The sequence below is a fragment of the Larus michahellis genome, chromosome 4 (assembly GCF_964199755.1).
Source record: "Larus michahellis chromosome 4, bLarMic1.1, whole genome shotgun sequence".
In the NCBI taxonomy this organism is placed as follows: domain Eukaryota; kingdom Metazoa; phylum Chordata; class Aves; order Charadriiformes; family Laridae; genus Larus; species Larus michahellis.
Window position 1 is genome coordinate 20,507,342 of NC_133899.1, and position 18,213 is coordinate 20,525,554.

Genomic DNA, 18,213 nt, shown 5'->3' on the forward strand with positions numbered 1-18,213 from the left:
TCGTATTTTGTTGAACAGGCCTAATGCAGGCAGTTGTACCACTGAAATATGCAGTTTAAGCCATTGCCACATTTACTTGCTCACCGTGAACAACACTTCAACTAAACCGTGACTAAGAGCGACACGAGTGCTGCTGGTCGGTGTTCCCCGGGCTCTTCTGAGTCACATTTACTGACAGAGAGGAAGCCTTCCCGCCAGCGCGGCCGTCACCTGGTGCAGCCTGCTGCTGCCCCGCTCCCAGCCCCGGCGCCAGCCCCCAGCTCCCCAGCACCGACCACCAGCAGCATCTTCCCAATGGAGAATTCTCCTTCTCTGTCCGCTTCTTCCTCCCTCATCTACTGCTCATTCTTCTTGCCTGCCTAATCCTATGCTGCCCGTGCAATTGGTTAGCCTCATGCAAACACAGAAGTGCTGCTGCCTTCTGCTATTCAAATAGTGATTTAAAGTTACATTTTCCTTTCATGTGCAATGTCATTCTGACACACACAGAGTTCATTCAATAAATCCCGCTCGGAATCAGCATGTTGCCAGAGAAGACAATTCCCTCCTGCACTTTCTTTGGTATTGCCATTATTGCTTTGCAAACACCCTTGCTATTTTAAATATTGCAATTGCTACATACCACATTTATGTATCCAATGCTGTTGCTGGCTGCATTTCAGCTATTTAGGGGTTAGATCTTCCACTCGCTCTGCTCCATCTACACTGGTCGTACTCTGGCTGAAGGAAACAATCTGCTTCTCCTACTTGCAGAACAACTCTGAACATGGCAACCGACATCACTGCCGCTGCACAAACCCACAGATTTCTCAGTAATCTTTCTGAGGAATCGCATTAAAACAAACAGCTCTAATCACGCACCGCACTGAAGACTCCAAGTGCTAAAGGGCATATTCCTTCCAGCCCCTGAAGCAACTCTGCAAACTGCTCTCTTTGTAAAGATGCAGAATATCAGGAGATGGCATTTAACTGAGATTTTGGACATTATTTCCAAAAGCAAAATCATTCAGCTTGGACTATCAAGATCCCTGTGGAAAAGTTAAAGGGAAAGCCCAGGCTTTTTTTTTTTATTTAATTATTATTCTAACAGAAAAGTAAACTGTGCCGTAAAGATTTTTCTTAATACAAAATGGTTGCTCAACAAGTCTAAATAGGTACTTCCACACTAATTCAAGAGTTGTACTAAGAATTACCAAAAGGACGACAGTTCCACTTTGCATGTTTTTCTCCTATTGAACAGACTGTAACAAGACTTCTTCTGGTTTTAATTCTTAATTTAAATTTCTAATTCTTTCTTCTAAAGGGAAACAAAGGCATGCACTCTTTAAGAATTACCAAAATCTTTCTTACACCAATCTAGTTACCAATTTCATACTCAATGAACATTTTTTACACTGAACTAGAAAAAACCCAGCAAATTAATTGCTGCTTTGCTACTGCTGTAAAAGCAAACAGTTTCTTCTTCAGAAAACAAATGATACACACAGCAATTTTATTGTCAAGTTTCAGCAAAGACTCCAAGGTAGGGGCATATGGTTGCATTTATGCTTTGCCTAAAGTGGCCTTTTCTTTCAGAACACATGAAAGAATTCACATGATTCATGACCTCATTGCTACTTGTAGCGTTTGCAGAAGCCGCTACTGAACAACTACCAGATTTGCCCTTTCAAATGATATGCAAAAAGCATGACAAATTACCCTCAAATGTACCAAAAGCAGTCATTACAATATCATACACTTGTGTATGTGGATAAAGGTGTAATTTTGCATTTCAGTAAGTGGGGATTTACACAAGCAACCTGCAGTGTGTTGGAAAGACAGCTCCGTCTCGTTCAGACACCCTCCTTTACTTGTGCTGTACTGCTAGGCAACAATACCTACACTTAAAACACACTTACTCTACCAGCCACCATCCTACCAAGGTGCACGTGCAAAGTATATAACAACTACAACAGTGCTTTACATGCTGAAATAAAAAAAACAACTTGTAGAGCATCAGGCATTGGGTGCTATTTTTGCCCACTGACAATGGTCAAAATACGACTTTCATAAGAAATGCCACAAGATCCTTAGCGCTGACTTGCAGGAGCAGTGTGACTCCCAGTGCGGTAGGATCTAGTAGTTCTCCTCAGTCTGCTACAGAAAGCTAAAAGTTCCCTTTTACAGAATTCCCCTCAGTCTGGAGTCTCCTACTCTCTGCATAGCTAATCAATCCTCTGAATTGCAGCATTTGCTCAAATTTTTGAAATGCATACCTTATGACGCCACGCAGAAGCATCAGAATTACTCTCAGTGAATAATGAGCTCAGCTTCTCAAAGATTGAGGAGACTCGCTTCAATTAAGAAAGATGCATCTATCTTTGCCGTTGGGAAGTGAAATATTCTGCCATGAGTCATGCATAATGAGTCACGAGAAAACAGTAGTTACTCATCTTATCTCAGCATATTTCATTTTTCGGTCAAATGGTGATGTTAAGTTTGAAGGAGCACTACTCCGAATATTAATCATCTGCTATTTAATGAAAGGATAACAAATATTTGCTTGTGAGAAAAACCTGTAAGTAGTACACAGATCCCACCACTGTTTTAATTTTCCTAAAAATCAATGTATTTTAACTGACACAGACAGTTTCCTTCCAAATATCCTGAAATTGAATAGTTAATGCAATGGTCACACAGGGAGTTTCGATACCCAGAAATACTTCGCGCTCAGCTTTCAGCACATGAAGCCATACAAATCTTCTGCAATACGGAAGGAATTATAACTGGCCACAAGCCATTTAAAACCTCTAACGTTGGAGAGGGTATGGTGACCGACTAAAAGAATTGCAGGAACGTATCTGGCAAAACACATTTCAAAGCCTCCTATAACATGCTATTCTAGATTTATTCACGCTGAGCTCATAATGCTGATACTGTAGGGGTAATAACATATTAGGAAACAAGAGAAAAGTTACTAATGAAGTCATTTTGACTTGAGGGTAAACAAGCACACGAAGTATCCCCTGCAATACTCTTACACCTAATTTCTCTCTCCAACCCTGTTATCACTGAGCTTTTCCCAAGCCTAAACACAAGCTAACTAGTACGGGCTAAAAGTCATAACGAGTATGATGCAGTAAATCTGTATTATATTAATTTTCTTCTTAGAAAATTATATAGCTTGAAGTTATCAAATCATTAACTTCAAATTGTGACTCTCTGTACAAGGATCATGTTGGAGCATTTACATCTGTTAGTGGGGCACTCGGGTAAAACAGACCGAAGACTAGCAGCAATTAAGGAAGGCAGCACACAAGCAGTTCCCCCAGCAGCCAAGGCACCCAGACACCATCCTCCTCCTCCAGCCACTCAATCCTGACCCACGCTGCAGCTGATCGTGCTTTCAACAGTGCCAATAAAACTCCTTCAGCTGGCTGCGCGAAAGCATCTCTAACCACCCCCTTCCTGTGCACGTTCAGAGGCCTCCGACATACCTAAGGAAACCGTCTCCCCTTATCGCACGAGCTCATCAGGAAAAGATATCGCAGTCCCACCATGTGGTTTACACGACAGCTCTGAGAAAGCAGAGCTGGGAAAGCTGGCAGTAAATATAGTAAGGATGGAGAGGGCTGCCATGAAGATGGCCCTCCCTTTTGATGAATCGCATAAAAAAAAAAAAAAAGAAAACCAGCATGCAAAATTGGGATCTCTGAATACCAGGCAGTGAAGTCGCAAGAAGAGTGGTACACACTGCATATATAACTTGGTACACTGGTGAAGAGGAGGGAAGGGAAAGGGAGATAATTTGAAGAAGGGCTGTCACAAAGAGTAGCCAAAATAAAGTCTCTCCATGGACAACTCCACTGCAATTCTTTCATTGCATTCTGGCAACTCCTTACTGCTGAAACAGACAGAGCAGATGCATTATGTGCCTTGGCATCTGTCATCTATAATTTACTAAATAAGTAAAAAAAAAATAAAAAAATCAGGCTATGTTATGAAAAACTAAATAGTGAACATTTGGATTCTCTTAGAAGGACTGTCAACCTCCTGAAAAGGATTTAAAAAAAACCCCCAAACTGAGAACATATTGCAGATACTTTTCTAAAAAGCATACAACCGCAGGACAAAAAAAACAAACAAAAAACCCCCCAAAAACCCAAACAACTAAACCCTGAAATAAAGAAAGCAATGCTCAGAAAAATGACCAGTTACAATCAAGCACACCTCCCCGTCAGTCCTGCTAACTCAGGCAGACCCACATCAAGAAAAGTAACAAACTGAAAGCTCTTCTCGGAGCTGCTGGTTAATAACAGCCTCTCCCGCAGGGATCTGAACATGGTTAAAATGCTGGCCATGCCTCCATTTCAGTTACCCTTACTCAACAGAAGAGCAGGGGCGGGGAAACTCAGCCTTCTCAGAATTAAAAGTCAGCAGAACCGGGCCACGACAACATTGTAAGAATGACAGCTTATATATAATAAAACTTCCTCGGTCACAGTTACAGCTCGATGAAGGCCCCCATACGCTTTCAGCTCTCTGGGGGGCTTGAAAAGAGATGCTCCCTCCTTTCAGTCTTCACTTCTCAGAACAGCTTTAGCTACAGCAGCAGAGGGACCCCACCATCACTCCCCCCGTGCCTATCTGCCACTGGCAGTCAGTAGGAGTTACGATTTTTACCAGCTTCCTAGCAAGGGTAGCTATCGGCATGAGACTTTGTAGCCCCGGAGTCGCTTTGTTTGCTGGCCGTAACATCCATTTTACAGTCCCCTCTCCTTTTCACTTCAACCTGGGAAGAAGCAGCCTTGGTCTTCTTAATTATAATGCCAAGCACTTAGATTATGGATGGAAATAATGGAAAACAGTATCTCAAATTTGGTAAGAGATCTGGATGTTAGACTAAAGTCCTCGTAGAACGATTATATTATGGACTCTACACCCAATGCTTTTTTCTTTATTCCTACAACTATTTTCATTACCTTTTAATCTCACTGAAAGTCAAAATAAACAATTTTCTTGACAAAGGCCATAGATAAAGATTATTTAGCAGCTATCTCCATCAAGATGTCATTTCAAGCTTCTTCCTAGAAACAGGGTACTCTTCACTAAAAACACCCATCAACTGTGTTAGGTGCCGAGTTTGTTCTCCCACCACCAGCTGCTGGAGAGCATGACTGTAATTTGCATGACCAGTTCCTGATGCACTCTCTTGCATGAATGAAATCATGCACATCTCTGTTGAAAAGACATAATGAAGCTACAGATTCCGGTACACCACAGTGGGAACCAGGCTAAGGCAACAGCCAGCCCAAGAAGGAAAAAGCATGGCAACAGAGTAAGCTCTTAAGAGCATCAAGTACAGATGAAAGTGTTACTTTTTAATGAAAACTTCCTTTCCAAGGGAAAAAAAAAAAAAAGCTTGAAATGGTCCCTTTTAGAAAGTATTGTTTGAAGGCTGGTATAAAGGTTATAAATTTATAATTAATATTGATTGCTTCCAGACAGTATTCCTCTGTTGCTCAGCCCCTTTCTAACCTTCATTGACTGAAAGAAGACGCTTATATTACAGTATTGCCTGATTTGCAAGATTGATCTCCTCTGTACTACAGTCAGCATTGATTCGGTACAGCACAAATTGTTTTTCTGATATATGCATTCCATAGCACTTTTACACAAATACCCACTATTTAAAGTTCTTGTGGAACAACCTAGTCATAACGTTCCTGGCCTACGTGTACTGTATTCACATGGTAGAACCATATTCGCACACACACTGGAATGCTTTTTTCTAAATTATGTTGTATTCATCCTGAATATAAACAAGTAATTTTTATACATATACTTATGGATGCACTCATACACACACACACAAGCATAAACCAAGTCTGCACTACCTACTACATATGAAGAATTAACAGTTTGGGTATCTCTCGCATCCAAAAAGCTGTATTAAAGTTATGCTATTTTTATATCATTGTCAGTTGGGAGAGTATATACAATAAGTAGTAATTAAATTCACCCCAGACTAATTTTTGAGGAAAAAACCCACACCCTTAAGAGTCAGAGAGTTTGATGAGAAGAAAAAAGAAAAGGTCCATATTGGAATATTATACAGTATTATTACAGTAGTTTCCGCAGAACACTTCTTATCCTGACAGTGAGCTCTGGTCATTCAGACTGAAATGACCAAACAGAAGAAAACACTAGTGCTGACTCTCTCAAACAAGTTGTAAGGCGACAAAGAAACAGTGAAAACCAAGCACCTGCCTCACTGATACCCCTTCAGTGTCCTCACTCTCTTCTACAGGTTGGCAAAGGGAAATGCACAAACACTGAGGAGTTCCTTGACCTGTTCAGTGGCATCAGTTCCAGAATACACCCCTGAAGTAACGGCCTTGCACCAAGCTCCCTGTGCTGGGACACTTGCTCACGGAAAGAGAGCTTTGCCTTCCGCTGGTATGAACCCATTCAGCAGTGCAAGCGTGTCACGTAGCTCAGCACTCCTAAACCCGCGAGGCTTCATACAATCATTTATTTTTACAATAGTCTTTAACTGGGGAGAAGGTCTGTCTTCATGTGTATCATTAAACATTTAGTGTCTCAGCATTCCAACATTTTCGTAAGAGTGAAAGCCATTGGAATACATTATTAATTTTGGAGGCATTAATTAAAAACACTCACCGACTTCAAAAGCATCTTTGAAACAAAAGAATCATGAACAGCAAGGCAGGATTTGCGGTATCTGGTGTGACCAAGCTATGTAAGTTGATAGAAAAACCCCAAAGCATCTTGTAGTCAAAACTGAAACTATGTTAAAAATAATGTAGCAGAAGGCAGTTCAACTCACAGGCACTTAAAAACGTCAATGAAAGTTTCTAAATCCTCTCACACCCTATTTACATTAGAGGAGTGCTGTAATTGCACAAAAATATGATCACTTCTGGAAATTCAAGCACAACCTACCAACCACTACTGATTCTGCCCTCAGATGCAACGACTGTGTTCATGAAAATAAAGGTCTGGTGTGCTAATGAAGTCATCAATGGAAGAGATACTGCGTGATAAAAGCAAGGCAAACAAGCCTGACAGCACTCTGAGGGTTTTTTGTAGGTTTTGGGTTTGGTGTTTTGTTTTTTTTTGTTTTTTTTTTTTGTTTTTTTTTTAAATCAATCAGTTGGGGTTTTTTAGGATACTTAAAAAGGAAAGTTAGCATAATGATTATTCCTAAACTGCTGCTATTTCGCCCCCCTCCTTCAAAGTACCGCCATTCTAGTATCTGACTGCCACATACAAGCCATTTTAACTCTTTTCAACAACCTTTGCTGAGCCCTCCTCGGCAAGGATATACCACTTTGTTTTAAAAGTCTAGAGAGAGACTTAGAAGAGGGAATCTTTTCTATGCAGAAAGCTGTATAAATAAAGAACTGAATCTGATCATTTTCATATGCTGCCAGGCTTTGGATGGATAAATGTTTCCAAAGAGCTGGCGCCTCTGTTTTGGGTAGGAGTGGGTGGAATATTGCAGGATTCCCCTTCCCTCCCCCACTGAAGCAGAATCTGGTCTCTATTAAAGGCATTTCAGCTGTAATTCAACTGTCTGAAATATCCTGATTTTATACAGTGTTGCAATTCCTAAAACAATCATTAACAGTGATGAGATCCTGTTCCAGGTTTGGCAATTCTGAGTTTTACTGTCCCTGCCAAGCTTAGCAGGAAAGAAAAAAAAAAATAAATTGAAGTTTTAGTAATGATGAAAGGGGTATAGATATCACATTAAAAAGATTACGCTGAGGGGATCTTGCATCTGTGTGTAGTGTAATATACATAAAAACTCTCTCAGCACACTTAGAACCCACCTTTCAAGTACCACCTCTGTAGTGCAACCAAAGATACTATTTGACCTATTGAAATTACACAAGCAGCACCCAATACAGTTTGGGCTAGTGTTTTTATAGCTGTCAGCAATGCAATCATCAGAAGGGTACAAGTGACAAACCGTATTTCCAAGCTGACCGAGCATGTAAGCATTGGAAAATTTGATACAGGCCATAAATACATCCATGGGAATGTGCATTTAGGCATTACTGTCTATTGAGAATTGTATAGGATGATCACGAGCACCTTACGTAAGTGCTTACTGATTAAAGTTCATTTGATTCTGCCCAAATGCTGCATTAGAATACAACTGCAGTGAAAGTCAGGGAAACAATCAATGGTTTGGAAACCTGATTCCTCCTTAGGCATGAATGCATTGTAAGTCTAGCTCCCCTCTCTCCCCTGCCCAGCCCCAAAGGATCCTGATTTTTATGCAGTCCCAAGATCCAGAGCACAAAAGCTCATCTGTAAACATTCCAGATATGTGGCCAGGATGACTTCCCCCAAACACACAAATGAAAACTGAAATGTAAAACCCAATTATAGAACTACAAGTAATTGAGGCAAAGATCTCTTGGTTATACATATTAAACACATACAGTAAATTAAAAAATAACACATGCATAACAAAACATATTGCAATTATTAAGAAAACCTGTATTTGACATCACATAAATTTGAAGCACCTTTTGAGAATGTTTTTCATTCTGCTAAAACACATTTCGAGACAGTAATTTTCCCTTTTCTTCCTTTCTGTAGGTGATCTACACCAGAGCTGGGACAATTGTTGTTTTGAGAGACAACGGGTACTGGCAGCTAATAAGGACATCATTTACTAACAACTGCCTACTGCCTTATTAAAAGCAAGAGTCTTTTCAGAAGTTATTGAATCCAGCTCCTGCAGCTGGCCAGGGATGTTGCTTTTTGTGTCTCAGTGTTGCAAGTTTTGATGTCTGTCATGATGCTCAATATTACCCCAAGCTCACTGTTAATTGAAAGAGTTTTTGCACATGCTAGCTGCAAATCAGTGTTTTCTACACCTGGAGGAAAGAGCAAGTCTCACAGAACTCCAGAAGTTATTTCAGGAAGCCTCATTCTTCTTTAACCTTCAGCATTCAGTAAGCACATGGCGGCTTCTCTGTAGTAACAGGAGTGGGGAAGAAGGGCACGGCAAAGGAAAATAAATCAAGAAAAGCTTGCAGTAAATTGAGGTCAAGGACATAAGGCCGGGCTTAAAGTTCTGACTGTGTTGTTAAAATTAAGGCAGGCTGCCACGGATCTTCACGAACAGCTTTAAGTTCATTCTACCTTCCTTTTGAACTGCACTGACAAGCAGGTTCCAGCTATGCTGCGAGAGAGAGGGAAAGATTCAGGTAATCTAGCTGCTGCTCCAAGGATCCAGTGACAGTGAGGCCTCCACAGCAAGGATTTTACCTTCACTACAGCTGACATCCGACATCTACCTGGATACACCGGGCTTTGCAAGGAGCCGCACGCCAGCCACATCCCTTCAAAGTGAGAGACATTATTCTCTGCATCTGCCTTCTCCCTCTCATTCTCACACTTGCCATCTTCCAATTGTACTTGGAAGGAACCAAAGTTTGTCTAATCATCTCAATTATCAGTAAGGATGCCAGAAGAAAAGCAGCTTAGCAAGAACAATAATCAAATTTTCTAAAAACCTGTGGAGCAGCAGATTGATCGCATTTGATTATAGTAAAGTCAGGCTGTACTGATGAAGCAGGAAGTAGGAAACAGAGTTAGTAAGGGAAAAAAATTCAAAGTGTATCTGTTTTCTCCCCATTCTCTGCCTGACCTACAGCCTGCCTTAACCTGCCAACTCTCCTTATGTTTTACTCGTCCTCTTACAGCTCTTGCCTTCCTGACATCTCAGAGCAGCTGGTTTCCATTCCCTTTTCTGGCTCCTCTCTTCTTGATCCCAGTAATTTCTGCTCTCATCAAGAAAAAGCAAGATTCAAGACTGTGGGGCCCTAAAGAAGCAAAGAACAAGACAGAGGGAACCACACCAGTGAAACAGAGGAGCAAGACTCCCTGCTAGCAGAAAAAGGTGAGAGGAAAATAAAACTAGCCTGTACAAGAAAGCAGACTGTGGCATCTGATTAAATTCACTGGTAACGTTTCCCCACGGTATGGGATAGTGAGCTACAAAATCATGTGCCCGCAGCTCCTGAAGCCTTTCCTGCGTTCATGAGAAAGGTGTGGGACAAATGTATCACTTAAAGCTTAAGTACCCACAGATAAGGCCATCTACAGAAAGGAAAAAAAAGGATAAAATCAGAGAATTCTTACCAAAACTTGAAATTAATTTTGCGAGAGTTAAAAAACAATGCATTTTGCAATTTTTACATGACAACATCGAACAACAAACAGAAAATACACAACATTGTACAAACAGACAAATAAACAGAAACAATCTAAAGTTTTGGGAAAGTACTAACCAGTTACTGACAGCAGCTGTGAAACCCTCACCTCCATTTCCTCCCGATGAGACCTGTCTCTATCCTCGAATTCACGAGTTCTTCGCCGAGCTTCTTCAAAGGCTTGTTGTGCCAATGCATCCTCCTGCTACCAAACCAGATGACACAGAGTGACACACAAGGCAACCCTCCTTTCCACCAGATCACATTTCTTTTGAATATTATGGATCACTTGGCAGCAGAGACAAGCATGTCCTATAGAACCTGCCAGAACATGCATGAGTTCCAGCAAATGCCAATACAGGTTAATGAAATAATACTCACCTGCATCACTGCTGTAGCGATAACCAAAGCTGCAGCACAGCTACTACTAAATACATTTTCAAAGGAGAACTGCTTTTCCAAAGTAGTTAAAAATGCTGCTGTTTTTTTTAAAAAAGTTCTCAAAAGTTATATGAAAGAGGCACTACATTTTACTCTGCTTGTAAGTCATTTTGAAGACTGGTATATCTAGATAGTGTTCACTAGCATCATTATATAAATAATGGTAATCTAATTCTCTCTCCTTTTTAAAAAAAAAAAAAAAGGATCATCTAAGTTACGAACCAAATAAATCCTCCATTTTATCAAAAGCTGCTGAAGGCACATCAGTATGAACATTCTCAATCCTCATGTCCTCATGTATCATTTAAATTATTTAAGTTTAGATGCATAAGAAAGTGCAAAGCAGCAGTTATTCCTCCACTAATTTGTACACGTTCCCACCCAACGCAGAAGAAACCTGCAGGTTTTCAACAGCCCCATTGCTCATTTTCAACAATGGCTTATGCACAGGAATAGAGAGAAATGAGTGAGCGCTCAAAAAGACTTCCTTCAAACCGTATTTTTTTATTAGGAAATATTTTAAATAAAGTGTTATTAACATGTAAACTATTATTAATTGGCTTACGAATTATTTCTCTTTAGAGAAGAGCCCTTTTCGCGCATATTTTGCTCAGAATGAAAATAGATGGCTCTGTTCCTCACCAGAATTTTCAAAGGTTCAGAATGGAGGAGTCAAGTCTAAAGAGGTTCCACAAAACAGTAAGGGATAAACTGTACTGGTTCTCCCTCCTCATAACTCCTCAGCTATAATTACTACTAACTCTGATGATGATCCACCCCCCCCATGTTATTTTCAAGTTGAAAGTTTTATTTAAAATAATTAAAAAAAAATAATCCTAACCTTGACTGTTAGAGGACATAAACATGTTGAGAGCCCGACTAAATTTTAATACAGCAAGGGATTAAGCGCATAAATTTTTTAATTTCAGATAAAGCATCCCTAGTCTGAGAGAATGTTAAATTGCTTTTTTTGCCGTCGGGCACAACCGTGCACCCTGCAGCTGCTCTGTGAAATGATGTGAATGAGTGCCCCTCGTGGCCTAGCACAGTTAAATACGAACAGCTGCCAATCAATAACTCCGCACAGCCAGGTCCCCAGAAAGCTACGTTGAGAGGCAATGTTTAAAGCTGCCAATAAGACAACATTTTAACACTACCTACTATTTTTAAGAGTAGAATTTAGCCCATTTATAGCTATCTTAATATTCATGCAATGCATAGCAAACCAAGGTCAGACAGTGGAAAGTAAGTTTGTTCTTAATAATGCAGAAGGACAGAGATAAAATAGATAAGCTTGTCTCCCAGATGACTACAGAAAAGCTGCCTTATTTCTAACGTACAAAAGCTATGTATGTCTTTATTACCCTTTTTTTTTTAAACAGACTTAAATGAAAGCAGATTTTTTTAATAAAAGACTTTTTGCATTTTACCATCATTTAAAGCGATCATGAAATAAAAGGCTAACATATAGCCTCAGCCAGAATATTTTAAAGAAATGGTCATAACCAAAAGAAACTAAATTAGAAATTCATAGGAAAATAATCCGTACGTTGACATCCAGAATGAACACATGCTGACAGCTGAAACACTGGTTCACTAATGTCTGAGAAAGGGGAAAAAAAAGCATCAGAACCTACTTTTTTTTTTAATTAAAAAAAATAAAATTCTGCTCTAACCCTGTTGATGTGTTTTAACAGAAATTAACAAACATATCAGGATCTTGTACAATAGGAATTTAAAAAACAACTTTTTTTTTTCCTTCAAATGTCACTCAAATCTAGTAATTTTAGCCTAGCAAATTTGGCTGTATGAAACCCAATAATTTACCCACCTTAGTTTTAATCAATAAAAATGCTCCTGGTATGAATCTACTAAGGAAAAGAAGCAGCAGCAAAACATGAGCCATGTCAAGATGAGAACTGAAGAAAAAAAAAAACCCCAAACCCAGAAAAACAAAAGAGAAGCCTAAACACACTCCCACTTGCACTTGCTGCACACATGCCCCCAGTGCAGCAGCCTGGTAGGAAAAGACTTTGTGAGAACAACCATTTATAACTACCCGATATACACGGCAAGAATGCTCTATTACAGAACAGATACAGAAGTACCAGAAAGTCTTTTAACGACAGTCAAGATAAATATCAAATCCAGGGAAAACTCAGTCCCAAACAGGGAAGATATTCAAGCACATATGTAGAGCTGGGTGTGTGGTAGTCCACTGAAGTCTGAACAGGCAGACGAATCAGTAACAAAGACTGCTTAGTAGTAAGTCATTAATAGGCTGTGAATTAAATAGAAAGGACACCAGTTTAAACGCTGCTTTATTGTTATGCATGTGGTTTTTCTTCCTAAAATATTTTTGACGTGGTGAAGGATGGTATAATTTCAAAGCATGGCAGCAAAGAAAAATTTAATCTGATGCAGTGTTAGTAAGAAGTGGTAAGAGATGGGAAAATGCGAGATCATTACATTTGTATAAGACCATGCTTTTACTGGAGTGCTGCTGTTCTCTGTGGTGTTTGCTTCTTCCAGAACCAGGTGTCTGTATATTGTGCTAGCGGAATTCCTCTTGCAGCAGGGTGCTCTCTGGAAAGGGAGGAACTGCTGCCGGCTCCATTCACTAGAAGGCCTCCAGATGGTAATGGCTTACACGGCAGAAATGGCTTACGCTTCCAGAAAATGGGAGAGAGGGGTGCGCATGGGGGGTAGTGAACGCCAATGACGCCTCTTATTGCAGAAGATGGTGGGTACCACACTGCGTAGTGTGAGGCAGTTAAACCCGCTCTGACATCAGTGTTATTTTGGGATCAAAGTCAGCAGTTAGGTCAACTGCCACTAGCAACATTAAAACAGTTTTAAACAAGGAAGCAAAGCGACAGATACAGGAAAAAGGAAACTGAAGAATGCAAAAGATTGCCCAACTGTTTACAATCCTAACAAATACAAGGGTGCAGCTACTTCTTGTGTCTGTACAGTGCCTTATGACACTGGGAACTCTTAGGTACTACTACTGTAGCAAATAAGATGACCAATGACCTCCTCATAATCGCCGAGAAGCACAAACTAAAAAAAAATTATACACCTGTAACTGAGTACAAATACATCTCTGTAGATCCACACTGCGTAATACCTACAGCTCAGCACCCTGTACTCAAAACTCAAGAAAGCACTGACACCCCTCACAAAAAAAATAAGAATAAATCACATGTTCAGTGCACAAATACTTTCTGAAGATGACAAAAAGGAATTCAAAAGAGTAGTTAAGACAGCATATACGTATCAGGAAACTAACATAATCCAAGAGCATGCAAAAACATTTATCAGGAAATTAAAAAGAGAAAAATTGAACCCACACCACAGATCACCTTACCACCCTCCTTAACTTTTTTCAGGAACTATCCAATTTTGGAAAAGAGTGACACTATCTCCTTCTGAGCGTACGTCCAAACCAGTGTCCCCTCAGTTCAGAAGCCACATGACTTAGTGTTATGTATTAAACTTAATAGTAACAGATCAAAACCCCGGGGATTTATCTTGCACAGTCCTCAGGGGTGTACATTTGACCTTGCCGTGTAAGCCATTACCGTCTGAAGGCCTTCTAATGAATGGAGCCGGCAGCAGTTCCTCCCTTTCCCGAGAGCACCCTGCTGCAAGAGGAACTCCGCTAGCACCATACGCAGACACCTGGCTCTGGAAGAAGCGAATGCCACAGAGAGCAGCAGCACTCTCAGTAACACCACGGTTCCTCGGCTTTTCTCATGAATTAACAAAAGGTGGCAGGACTATTCTCAGAATGGCATCTCCTCTCTTTCTAGGCATCCTGAAGAAAGCACGCAGTGCTGTGACAACCTAAAAGATGCTGCTTTGACACTAAGTATTTCTACTTAAGCCAGAACATAGTCACAGTAACACGGGCTCATTAACCTGCAAATTGGTTTCTTAAGTTAGGGAGAGGCAAGGCACCATGAAGCTTACAACTATACATATCTCCATGTAAAATTTGATTTGAATACTTCCAGCTCTTGCACAGAAACAGAAGAATCAGTATGCCCCCCCCGGTTCTGCATGCCTGGACTAGAGCAGTGCTCTTGGTATTTAGGTGGAATCAGAGAGTTCCTGCTTGTTCTGCAGTGACCAACTGTGGCTGTAGAGGACTACAAGGGAAACCCCAAGGAAGTGAGGGCTGAGAAGGAGAGGCAGAGAGTGGAAATAGAAAATGTATCCTTATTTAAATCACTTCCAGTGCACAACTGGCAGAAGCAATCCCCCAGAGGGCACAGAGGGAAAGTAACAGTAATCTGGAAAAACAGTTGGTGTGAATATTAAGTTTTTGCAAAAATCACCCATATGTATGACATACCTGGAGGTGTAACAAAGAAAGACAGAGGGAATCACCAGTGCCACACAAGTCAGTTCAATTATTCACGAGCAAGTTGGAACAAAAGGAAGGAGATAAAGAAAGCTCCAATTTTATTATGCTATCAAGCTGGAAAAGACAGAGTTACCATTTAGGAGACACTGAACATTGGTTCAAAATGAATTACTCAAGTTTCCAGAAAAGTTAGGGGAAGTCATGATGACCTTGGGTGAAAGAAGAAGTCTTCAGAGAGAGGTTGGGAGAAAATGGCTATATACAGGTACAGAATAAGTTATTGAGAATCATTTGCTGGAGTACCAATACAGAACTTGGGGAGTCAAAAAAAAAAAAAGCTGCAAGAAATTGCTCACCCTTCTTTTCTCTGCACGCTGAACAAATCCTTGTATTCAGAAGCACTTTGGACCATGTCTTCATATAGTTCTAACATTTCTAATTCATCAAACTACAGAAACGAACTGCTGAGTTCACCACAAAATACATATTGTAAATCGTAACTCTGGTAACTGATGTTACTACATCCAGTTTACTGCCCACTGCAGAGACAGGTGATCTGCATGTCAGCCCACACAAAGCTGGTGCAGCAGCTTTTCATATCAGTTCAGTAGCTTTTTACCAAGCTACATCTTGAGGCAGTGGAACAGGTTGCCCAGGGAAGTTTGTGGATGCCCCATCCCTGGAAGTGTTCAAGACCAGGCTGGATGAGGCTTTGAGCAGCCTGGTCTAGTGGGAGGTGTCCCTGCCCGGGGCAGTGGGGTTGGAACTAGATTATCTTTAAGGTCCTTTCCAACCTGAACCATTCTATGATCCTACCTCAAAAGCAAAGAAGGTCTGTCTCAAGTCTGACAAAATTAAGGAACCCCACAGCTGTGTAAGTGAGACTTATATATGTGATATGCACTTAAAGTGTCATTTCCTCTGTGTTTACTTTGTTCTTGCGCGTGTCCGAAGATTCAGCTGCTAGACAGTCAGCTTGACGGTAGGAAGTAGGTAGATAGGAAGGAAGTTCAAGAGCTGCCATACCTTAACAGTGCAGAGTCTACCACTGTTAGAGAACACATGAAAAAACCCTATTCACCCTCCCCCCATATATAGCAAAACCAAAAGCTACTTAAAAAAAAGCACTCTAAACAGCTAGAATAGACTTGCCAGTTAAATTGTTTCCAGTTACAGACATAGCTTTTCAAATACTTTTAAGATTTACTACTCTGTAGCATAGTAACAGTGCTAAATCACCCACAAAGTTGTGAACTACAGATGATTCCTGCCCCTAGTATTTTGATCTAATTAAAACACTAGTTTAGCTAGAATCACATATTTCTGCACTTCTGTATTTTAAGTTTTCTTCTGAATTAGTACTCAAAGTGAAGGCAGAAGACAAGCACACTAGAATGTGTGATCTCTACCTGACTGCATGTTTACTTCAAGAAGAACAAATGTCTAAGGCACAGCGGTCATGGGCAGACTATCTTACCTGTGCTCTCTCTTCATCAAATTCCAGGCAGCCCATACCATCCAGTCTCTGTAGATCTATCCAGCCTTTCCAGATTACACAGACACCATTGAGAATCATAGGTGCCTTCAAATACACCTGAAATAAAAGCAAAACACATGCTATGAATTTGAAGGCATTTACACACATGCCTGCACAATGAAAATACCGACTCAGGAAGCTCTATATGTATTCTTAGAAGAACATCCAAACCAGCTGGTAACATAAGACTCCACTTAACAGCTTCCCTTGCCTCCTTTCCAGGAACTAATTTTAATCAAGTGAGTGCTGTAACTTCTGCCTACTGTACTGGATGGAATAAATTTAAGCTGTGTTCTCATTTTATAAACTGGCGTGCACCAGGATTTGGTTAGAATTCTGTTACTGCTTTCAGTTAAAGTAACTGTTTTTCTTGTCAGCTTACCTTCGTGTCACAAAGAAAGTGGCATGCTGCCAGACAGGGAGGATCCTTTACAGCACATTTAAATGGTTAAATGAACACATGCTTCCCCCTCTACCCACAAGAAGCACTGTATTTTACTCCAATACGTGAGCTCTTTCAATAAAGAACAAGCACTACTTTCAGTCCTCCTCAAATCTACAAACTAGTCAGAGTTTAGTAAAATACACTATATATACACCATGCTAAAAATAAGGAAGTCTTCCTGTGTTTACTATGGCATTTGTGCTGCTTCAGCTGCAGCAAGGAATAATGCATGAGCTTAAGGCCCTACATCCAGATAATGGTACATGATATAGTGATTTAAAGCAGAAGTATTTCCCCTTCTAAAGACCAGAGATTAATCTCCACACAGGAAATTTAAAAAGAAGCAAATACAACATGAAATGAGTTTGACACCCTATATTTAATGACATCATCCTTAACAAAAAAAAAAAAAACCGCAGCAAAATTACCGAAATTGTAAAGAAAAAAAAATCAACCTTCAGTAGTTATTTCAGCCTCTTGGCCAGTCAAACCCCTCATGGAACAGACGTTTGTCTATGTTGAATTGCTGGAGAGGCAAACCACGCATGCAAGCCTGCACCCACTTTAGATTGAAAGACTGCCTAGACTTTCAAAATCCCACCGAGTCTCTTTGGTCTCCAGGAGTGGCCCAGCTAAGGAGGGGAATTTTCACACAGCATCTCCTTTAGTAGCTCTAAATTCATCCCCTGGCAAATCCTCATCAGCAAAGTATAATTGATGTTTAGCGCTACAACACATCTGAAAGCACCCCGACTGTGCCTACCTGTTCAGTTCCACACTTACCAGCTAAGAGCACTCAAGCAGAAAAAGGAAAGAGTTACAGGAGCTACAGAAGGAAGGTAAACCTTCCTTATGCAAAGGCCGTGTTGGTAAAGTCAAGCACTGAACAACAGGAAAGACAATCCATGAGTGGAAGAAAGGGAACAGATTACCTGTTTGTCAGTTAGTTTCATGTTATGCTATTTACCAAATAAAATACACATGATCTCTGAGCTTGATTTTTACAGCTTGACACACTTCAGTGTCAAGTGAAATAGTCTAGAAGTTTTCAGAAGTTTTAATTAGCATGAAGTGACATAGTCTAGAAATTTCAATTAGTACAATACGCAGTAGCTCAATAATGAAGAAATAAAGGTTAGTTCAAGTACATCTTCTTTGTATCAGCTCCACTGAGAAGAGC

The 18,213-nt window shown here is 40.4% G+C and overlaps 1 protein-coding gene across 2 annotated transcripts in view; it reads right to left on the minus strand.

The window, feature by feature from the left end:
* CBFB (core-binding factor subunit beta) overlaps positions 1-18,213 on the minus strand; it is a 44,873-nt gene that overhangs the window by 4,866 nt on the left and 21,794 nt on the right. Inside the window, exons 4-5 of one of the 2 annotated variants that reach the window (XM_074583236.1) lie at positions 16,529-16,645; positions 10,317-10,443 (exon numbers count right to left, since the gene is read on the minus strand). In XM_074583236.1, the coding sequence (XP_074439337.1) occupies positions 10,317-10,443; positions 16,529-16,645 (244 nt within the window). The remainder of the gene's footprint in view (positions 1-10,316; positions 10,444-16,528; positions 16,646-18,213) is intronic. The other variant, XM_074583235.1, reaches the window with a different exon arrangement.